Source organism: Octodon degus, unplaced genomic scaffold (assembly GCF_000260255.1).
Source record: "Octodon degus isolate 3935 unplaced genomic scaffold, OctDeg1.0 scaffold00002, whole genome shotgun sequence".
NCBI lineage: Eukaryota > Metazoa > Chordata > Mammalia > Rodentia > Octodontidae > Octodon > Octodon degus.
In genome coordinates, this window is record NW_004524578.1 from 8,769,909 (window position 1) to 8,779,424 (window position 9,516).

General features: G+C 50.4%; 1 protein-coding gene across 3 annotated transcripts in view; it reads right to left on the bottom strand.

The window, feature by feature from the left end:
* Positions 1 to 1,485: 1,485 nt before the first annotated feature.
* The window catches only part of Nr2f2 (nuclear receptor subfamily 2 group F member 2), a 13,587-nt gene continuing 5,556 nt past the window's right edge, over positions 1,486 to 9,516 (bottom strand). The window contains exons 1-3 of one of the 3 annotated variants that reach the window (XM_004623264.3): positions 8,239 to 9,510; positions 6,189 to 6,716; positions 1,486 to 3,490 (exon numbers count right to left, since the gene is read on the bottom strand). In XM_004623264.3, coding sequence (XP_004623321.1) covers positions 3,216 to 3,490; positions 6,189 to 6,716; positions 8,239 to 8,680 — 1,245 coding nt within the window. In that variant the 5' untranslated portion in view covers positions 8,681 to 9,510 and the 3' untranslated portion in view covers positions 1,486 to 3,215. Of the gene's footprint in view, positions 3,491 to 6,188; positions 6,717 to 6,933; positions 7,629 to 8,238; positions 9,511 to 9,516 lie in introns of those variants that run through there. The other 2 variants (XM_004623267.3, XM_004623266.3) reach the window with 2 other exon arrangements.

A 9,516-nucleotide genomic window follows, 5' to 3' on the forward strand; every position in this document is an offset into this window, starting at 1 on the left:
CAGGCCCGAGCAGGGCCGCCGGCGGGGACGGCGCGGGTCCCGCCAGCCCGGGCTGCCCCGGAGCGTCCGAAAGTGCGCGAGGCAGCGGTCGCTCCTTTCTCCCCGCGCACCATTGTTGCATTTCGCGTCTAACCGGGTTCTGCGACCCCCGCGAGCGCCGAGAGGAGGAGGGGGAGCGGGCTTGGGCAGAGAAATAAAGCAGCTCAGTTCAGATGGAGGAAAAAAAAGACAGCAAGGAAAAAGAGACACTTAAAGGGAAAGAGTCGCCATGTTTAGCAGCTTTTTTTTTTTTTTTTTTTAAAGATCTCGTCAATTTCACACAGAACGCACTAGCTGGGTCCCAGCCCTCGTCTTTTGTCCAATTCAGTCGCAGCAAAGATCTTTTGTTCTAACTCAGCGTGAAAAGAAAAACTTTCTTTAAATGCAATAAACTTAAACCGAACTCAAGACTCTAAACAGATCCTCCTCCGGCCACTCTAAGCATATACAAGGGGTTTTGTTTTAACCGATTGAAAAATTGTCTTTTTCTTTCTTTTTTTTGGCCTTGCAGACCCCAAGCTCATTGCTGAAACTTAGAGAGAGAGAAAGAGAGAGAGAGATTTTTCAACGCCTAGAATGCATGCTTAAAGCATAATAAAACAGGGACTGTCTTTTGCTTTGAAAATCATAAATTATAATTTAATGCCAATAATAATTTACAACAATGGCTGTTTACAATAAACTAACACAAAACAAACAAGGAAAGGGCCTGTGTTTTACTTATAAGGAAAACTTCACACACTCACATGGATAGCACTTGCAAGAGGAGAAAATAAACAACTGAAAAAAACCTCCATCTAAAGGTCAAGGATACTGTGCCATAAGAACATACTTATATTTATAGATGTATATATCTACAGAAAGAAGCTGAGAGCCAGAGGGAGAAGTCTGCTCGAATGCACAAATCAGATTTTTCTGGTCTGCATGTATTGACTGGAGAACTGAGTATCAAAGTTTAATACACTTTGCAAAATGATTCCTTTTCTTTCACCTCCTCACCAGGATCCCCTCCCCATTTTAAGATTAAATGACAACACGGTAAAGTATATTCGAGGGCAGGCAGCTTGAAAAGTCTCAATGTGAATAAACTGCACGCTCCCAGCACCAGGAGAAAAGAAAGTGGGGGGGGCGGACCTTAAACAAATAGTTACTACTTCCAAATCAGCACACCCTGTAAAGTTTTCGTCTTTCTTGTTCTACCCCACCCCCACCCCCCTTTTTCTTAATTTGACGTCTAAGGACAAAGGATCCCAGAACAGCACAGATTGTACCTACACAATCTGAAATGTCCAAATGTCGATGTGTTTTTATGTACATAACTCCAATGGAGAAGATTCCCTTGACCCGTGGTAAAGGGGGAGGGGAAAGGCAGTCCAACTGCAAGTTATCATATATACATTAAAAGCAGACCCTTCAGCGCTATAAGCTATGTCACTGAATCTGAAATCCTCTCAACAACCATGCTAGATGAGAACCGTAGAATAATTTTTTTAAAAAATTACACCTACTTGAGGAAAAACTCATTGCAAACAACTGCCCTCTATTTACAATGCTGTGATTAGCTTGCTTGAATGATCTTCTGCATAACTGTCAGAAATGTACAAAAGAGTATTTTTCCTGATCATAAAATAGATACTGATCTCAAGATTTCTAATACTTTCACAATACCTTTCCTAAGCAGGCACTTAAGTGTGACAAATATAAGGGCCTTTTTTTTTTTTTCCTGGAAAATCCATTTTTAATTAAAAGGAGGGTTAGGTGAATGGGGTGGCTTGCTAATCAGTCGTGGCACTTCCTAAACCATAGATAAACCATTAACTTCAGCTCCCCCCAACACACACCCAAATTAAACAGGCAAATATTCTAGTCCACCTTTGCACAAGCTCACTGGGGGCAGCAAACAAACGAGCCCCCCCCCAAGCCGGCTCAGGCCCGTCCAGAGCTCACAGGGGCTCTTCTCCATGGACACAGTGAGTGGGGACTGCCAAACAGTTTTCAGATATCAAATAATATTTTAATTTCTGAATACTTTCAATTTTCCTTGAATATAACACACAAAGACTCGACCAAACAGTTCAGTTATTATAACTTTTACAGTATACAGAAATGTTGCACTTAAAAAAAAACCTTCAGTTTTTTAAAACACAAACTGTAAACTCTAAGATACTGAATCAATCACGTTACCTATAAGTGCCAACAGTGTTATTTTGTCATGCTGATTTCAATGGTATTTTTTAAAAAGGGAAAATATCAACAATTATAATACAAAGGGCTGGCAAATATACAAACAGATAGAGGATTTTTCGTAACAATTCAAGAACTAAGCCGGAACCCAATCAAATTACAAAAGTTCACTTTTTATTCAAAACCTCAGCATGTGTCTTGGACACATTCCTTGGCTGCCAATAAATTCCACAGTTCATTCTCTTTCTTAAAATATTTTTAAAAAGCTAGGTTTGCCGTGGTGTCTTTTGGGGGGCAAGGGGAGGGCAGGGGAAGTTAAGTATTGGATGTGGTTCCTCCCATTCTCTAATTAGAGTGCTCAACTTCACCTAAAATTTTTGGTCACCACTTGTAAGTGCGTCTCCATAATCTTTGAGTTGCTTTTTAAAGTTTTATGTCTTCCTATGATATTTTCATGGACTCAGTTTTAATTCTTGCAGAACATATATTTTAATGATACACAGTTTTTAAGAAGCCAAGATTATATCAAAACTTATTATAGAACCACAGAATAAACTGGTTTGGAACCAGAAAAGTACAAAAAAGAACAGCTAGAGATACATAGACACAGGACAATTAATAATTTGGAAAAAAAAAGACTCACTTTCTCCATTCTGCTAATTTCCTCCCAATCTCCTTAAATGCACTTTTAGCAATATTTTTCAAAAATTTACCAAAAAAGAAAAAGACTAATTTCCTTTTTATACAAAAATGATAAGTAGCAAGTTTTTCTGACCAACACAGGAGTTTTTTTTTAATGCATTCTGTAAAAGTTCATTTGACAGTCTTTTTTTTTGAAATTCACAGTCCATTAAATTCTTCCCCTCTCTTCTTTTAGCAAACGTGTAACATCTTTTATATCCTTTCTTAACAGAAGGAAATTAAGCAAACAAACCAGTCTTTTGCCTTTTCTTTTTCTGTTTCACTCCCCCTTATTATTTTGATTTATTTATTTATTGGATTGCCATATACGGCCAGTTAAAACTGCTGCCGGACAGTAACATATCCCGGATGAGGGTTTCGATGGGGGTTTTACCTACCAAACGGACGAAAAACAATTGCTCTATGACTGAGGAGGACACGGTGCGGAGAGAAGGCAGGCGCAGCAGAAGTTTCCCGAATCGCGTGGGCTGGTTGGGGTACTGGCTCCTAACGTACTCTTCCAAAGCACACTGGGATTTTTCCTGCAAGCTTTCCACATGGGCTACATCAGAGAGACCACAGGCATCTGGAAGAAAGTTAAAGAGAGAGAGAGAGAGAGAGAGAGAGAGAGAGAGAGAGAGAGAGAGAGAGAGAAGAATTCAGTCATCAGATTAAGAGGCTTGAAATGGTCACATGAGGTGCGTGCACAGAGCCCTGTCAAACTCAGATGTGGGGCAAACGTCTATGTGGTGAAAACCTGGGGGCAGCGGAGCTGCAGGCCTGAGGTGGTCCTCGAGTGTTGGCTTTGAAATAAAGCACAGCTCACTGTGCTAAAGCTCACGCTGCCCAGCCCTCAGAAAGGGGCTCTGGAAGGCTCAAGCAGAGTTGCTTTGGGTGAATCCAGCTCAAGTCAGTATTCAGACAGACAAACAGACGGACCCAAGCTGCCAGCAGGCCTCCCCCTCCTCCTCAGTAAATAATAGTTTGGATTATAATTATATAGTGGCTGGGGGGTGGGGGACAACCTGGCCCAGTCTCGAGTAATGGCGTCCACAACCCAGCCTCAGATTCTCCCCAAAGAGGGCAACTCATTTTTCTCCAGTCTTTGAAACTGATTTAAGTGGCCCTTTAAAACTGATCTTGTCAGTTTAGCCTATTGAAGGGCAGCCATGCACACTGTGATCTCTCCGTTCATTTGAGCTATTTCTTTTCCCCCTTTTCTTCTCTCTCCCTTTTTCTCCCACCCACCCCCCCTATTTTTTTTTTAAACCCAGGCCCCTCCAAGAAGCACCCTGCTCCCTGTTATCTTCAGGAAAACACTTCTTTTTCAGAGACGTGAAAGTACACTAATGAGAGGCTTCTCCTAGAAGACAGCTCAGGTAGTGAGTGATCTGACCTGTCCTTGCTCCCCACATGCATATGGTGAATCACTAAAACAGATATTCCAAGGCAGTTGCCACCACCTCCTCCCCTGGAACCGGAACCTGCCAACCTCCTCAAAGCCATGCCTAGGACTCTACGTGTCTACAGAAGGCATAGGTGTCTGTGGTAAGGAATTTCAGGATGTTTGTCTAGGACTCCCTCTGCATCTGCTCGGTGGGGCTCCTTGTGAATCAGATAACAGCCACCTTTATCTCTTTGTGAAGGCATTTGCATTCTCCACACAGTCCTCCACGTTTTGCAAACAGTAATAAATTAAACTGTATAAGTCATTTCTTTCCTTCAAAGACCAAGGGTAAGGCAAAGAACTAACAATGATAGCATGAAATTATCAACCACTCCTGTCCTCTGAGAACTTGGGCCCAGTGTCAGCAGGACACAGGCTGGGTGTCAGCTTAAGGGGAGAGGGAGAAGGAGGCTGGAGGGTGGGGGACTGTCTTGTCTGTACCTTAGTATCAGACATACAAGGGAGATATGACTGGCTCATGAGGAAAATAGTGCAGATCCCAGCTTCCCAGCTCTACTCTGTCCAGAGGCTGCCCGCTAACTGATTACTGATGACTTCCAAAGGCTTGACTTGGGGTGGCTGTGGGGGGACATTTTATGTAAATAGCAGCCCTGTACAAAAGACAGCTGAAGACTCAGGACCAGCCATAGACTTAGCTAATGACTGAATTCCCCAGGCTTCTTCCAAACAATAAGGAAGAAATTGTGGATATCTTTTCTGTTTGTCACCTAACCTATCCATCTTTTCTACTTTCCCAATTACAAGTTTAAAGACCTGCAGTGGGTGACTAGGCTGGTTGCAAGCCCTGCCAGTGTCCAAATGTTTGTTATTCTTAGCCGGGAACCCCTGTCCCCTCGCAGCCATGACAAAGGGATCAGCTGACAACTTAGTACAAGAATGTGAAGGGAGGGGGTAATTTCCACCCACCTGGGCTCTGCTGGGCTGAGCCTGGAGGCAGCCCAAAGGCTCAGGTGTGGCCCAAAATGGAAAGCCAGACACCTTCAAAAATCATTTGGCCTCAAGAGTTAATTAATATCAGATCTATTACTCACACAGGTTAAACTACATGCAAACTAATTAGATTTCATAATACAGTCAATGACGGCCTTATAGCTCCAGTCCAGCACAAGCTGGCACACTCTTTGGATTGTTTGAAAGTTGTCTTAAGGTTTTGTCTGGGTGAGGAAGCCAGTGGCCAGAGCTCACAACTCCTGCAGACAGTCTGAGGTTAGGATGGCCTTTCCTTCTCTCACCCCTTTCTGACAGCTCTTTTCCCTTCTCTTGGGGTGTCTGTATTATTTTAATGAATATGAGTTAGAAAACTGCTTCCTTCAGCATGGATTTGCCTGTGTCTCTCAAACTCCTACCGAGTTACAAGGAAAACTTGTCCCCTGCAGGGGCAAACTTTCTCCTGCAGGGAAGATGCCAGGCAGGGCTCCTCCTGAGCCCATGAGCATCTCTTAGAGGCCCAGCCAGCATACCAGAGAAAGCCAGGGCCTCGAGGGGATTCCCAGGGGGCTGAGTAGGCCCAAAGGGCCGGGGTTCAGCCAGGAAGCAGGACAGTGCACCCAGTTTGGGCACTGCAGAAGAAGAAGAAAAGGTCGGCGAGGCTGCCCTGTGTGCCACTTTGGGAGAGGTGCCTCAGCATCTTCTCAGCAAGCCAGCCTTGGGCCAGGCCAAGCCTGGTGGTGCCCAGCAGCCACACAGAATTCCAGCTTGGAACTGGATCCACAGCCAGGCCTTCCAAGGAGGACAAGCTGGGTGTGCCCTGGTGTGTCCCAACCTCTCTGGGTCCTAACTCTGCACCAGGGCACCAGAGGACAGGGCTCCTTCCTACCTGAGGTGAACAGGACTATGGCCTTGAGGCAGCTGTACTCAGCGGAGTCGACATGCAGCGCTTTCAGCTTTTCCACTTGCTCTTGGAAGATCCGTATGTGGTCCATAAAGGCGACCACCCGGTCGGCGGACATGGGCGAAGCATGCAGGCCAGCAGCAGCCAGGAGCGGGGCAACGTGGAGGGGCATGGAGCACTGTGCTGCATTCAACACGAACAGCTCGCTCCAGGTGAGGCGAAGCAGGGCCACCTGGTCCGTGATCTGCAGGTCAGGGAAGAAAGGGATGTTCCGGGCCCACTCGACGGCGCTGAAGAGCATCCGCGCTGCCAGTTCGCAAATGTTCTCGATGCCCATGATGTTGTTGGGCTGCATGCACTGGCTGCCGAAGCGGGACGTGGGATAGGGCTCGGCGCGCAGCAGGAGGGAAATATATCCGGACAGGTAGGAGTGGCAGTTGAGAGGGTCCCCGTTGGTCAGCGCGAACTGCCCGTGGGTCGGCTGGGTGGGTGGCATTCTGCCCCTTTGCACCGCTGGGGAGGAAAAGAGACACTCAACAGTTAATGCTTAGCCTTGATCCCAGGTCCCCCACGGGGTCTGCCCTAGCCCGACCCCTCACCTGCCCCTGGCCCTGAGCCACCCCTGAGCCAGGCAGGCCCGCCACAGACCTGGAAGTCGCCTGGTGCCCGGCCACCACTGTTCACAAACCACCACCCAGGCAGGCTCTCATGGCCAGGCCAGTACACTTGCCTCCGAGGCCCGCTCGGGCTGGTCGGCCTAGGACCCAGAATTGGCCACTTTGCCTGTGGGGTCCCCGAAGCTGTGGGCGGGATGGAGCATTCTGGGGGCATCTTTCTTCTTTACTGCTAAACAGCTGATATTTCTTATTGATTGGAGGAGAGGGAGCGGGAGGGGCGAGTCTAGGAGGAGGGTGAGACGCTTTTGCAGGACCCAGGGGTTTGCCCCGGACCGCCTGTAGCCACCCCGAGCTACTCTCCCCGAACACCTCAGCCCTAGCCCGGGCCCCAGTCCCAGCACGGCCCGGAGCCCCCGCGGCGAGAGAGGAGGGAAGAGTCGAGATCTGGCGTCTGCCTAATCAGTGAGCTTGCAGAGACGCAGGGAGAGGGCGGAGAGAGAGAGGCCGGCTAAGGCGAAAGGCAGCCGGGGAGAGGCAGGGAGCAGGCGCCGGGCGCCGGGGCCTTCGGGCCAAGGCCCGCGAGGGCCGGAGCAGGCCGGCTAGGCTCGGGCTGGCGCTGTTATCTGACTCCGGACCGGGAGAGTCGCTCTCGCAGTTACACAAAGAAACCCCGGCGTTGGCTCGCCCGGAGCCGGAGCCCGCGCCCCGCGCGCCGCGCGCCATTGGCAGAACACTGCTAGCTGCGCCGGGCGAATTTTATCTCACAAAGACCCAACTCGCGCAGAGCGAAGGCAGCAGCCCGAGGCCCCTCGCCCACCCTTTCCTACTCCCTACAGCACTCTCCCGGTTACAAAAGTGAAAGGAAAAAGAAAAGAAAACAGAGATATTTCTTTTAGCAGAATGTTAATCCACGGAGGGTCACATGAGTGCTGCCCGGGCGGCAGCGTTAATACGGCGAAGCGCATAAAATTGCCATTTGTAATTTGAACCCCCCGCACAAAAGTACAATCTCAGGTTGGTTTTTCCTTGGAGGGGGTGGGGGCTGGGGAGAGGGGTGGGGAGGAGGGACATATGTTGAACATGCAGGAAAAACAAGGAGGGAGAGAGAGAGCGCGAGCGAGAGAGCAGGCTTTAAAACAACAACACCCCATCCCTTGAAGAAAGGTGAACTCGAATGAACTCTCAATCAATGCATAGAAAATGAAAACAGCTCGAAGAGAGAAGGAAATCAGTCCGCCAAAGCATGCGGATTTGGAGGTCGGGGTTCCAGTGCAGAACTCCTTCTAGTATAAAACCCCTTTCGGCTGCAATGCGAAGAGCAGCGCTGGGGCCGCTTGTCCTTACCCAGAGCAGGCTAGCCAAACGCACCCAGGGCCCCGAGACCCCGGGCGAAGGGGGGAGAAATGAGAGGCCGATACCTTCCCGTCTCATGCCCACTTTGAGGCACTTTTTGAGGCGGCAGTACTGGCACTGGTTGCGGTGGTGCTGGTCGATGGGACAGTTCCGGTTGGCGCGGCACGTGTAGCTCAGGTTCCTCCGCACGCTGCGCTTAAAGAAGCTCTTGCAACCCTCGCACGTGAACTGGCCGTAGTGCTTGCCGCTTGACTTGTCCCCGCACACCACGCATTCGATGTGCTGCTGCTGTTGCTGTTTGTCGCCGCCCGGGCCACCAGGGCCGCCCTGGCCGCCAGCCGCCGTCTGGGCCGGCGTGCTGGCCGGGCCCCCTTGGCCCGGCGTTTGTGGCGTGTGCGGGGCGCCAGGCGGCGGGCCGGGCACGGGCGGCGCCTGCGAGGCCTGGCTGCCCTGAGAGCCGGGCACCTCGTCCTGGGGGTCGCGCCACGTGCTGACTACCATTGCCATATCTATGGGGGCCGCGTCCGGACTTCCTGCTCCCCTGGCTGCGGGCGGCGGCGGGGCGGCGGCGGCTCCCGGGTCTCGGGCTCCTGCGCGCCGCCTTTTGTGTGTGCGAGGGTTCGAGAGGGCGCGGGAGGGCGCCCCGGGTGGCTCAGGGCTAGTTGATTGAGGTTGGTTAGTTTTTCCTTTTTTGTTTTTGCTTTTGCAAAGTTTTGTCGATGGCTTGTCTGGCCCGGTGTGTTTGTGTTGTTTGTTTCCCTCGGCTCAGCTTTGTTGGTTTCGGGGGGCTTTCCGTGGGGAGGGGAGGGGAAGGGGATAGGGGAGAGAGAGTGGGAGCAGAACGTGGGGAGAGAGAGGGAGGGGAGGGAGAGCTGCAAGTCGATTGTCTGGCTTCAAGACAGAAGTAGGAGGCAAAAAAAAAAAAAAAAAAAAAAAAATCTCCAAAGATCTCGCTCGCTCTCACTCACTCCCTCCCTCTCCTTCACTCTCTCGCTCTCAGATCTAGTGTGCAGCCGAGGAGTTGGAAGAGGAGGAGGAGAAGGAGGAGGAGGAGGAGGAAGAGGAGAAGAAGGAGGAAGAGGAGAAGGAGGAGGAGAAGGAGAAGGAGGAGGAGGAGAGACTGTCCGGGGGCCAAGTCCAGGGCAGCCCACAGTCAGCCATTCAGGAAAGCCATCGAAATCTGGAGGACTGGGAGAGCCGAGGCGCCGGGCGCGGGCGCACCCAGGGAGCCAGGCAGGCCGGGGCGGAGGCCGGCGGCCCGCGGAGTGGCCGGAGCGCTGCCCGAGTCCGGGGGAATCAGCATGAAAGTGGTCCGCGTCCGGCGCTGCGCGGCGTCGTCCTGG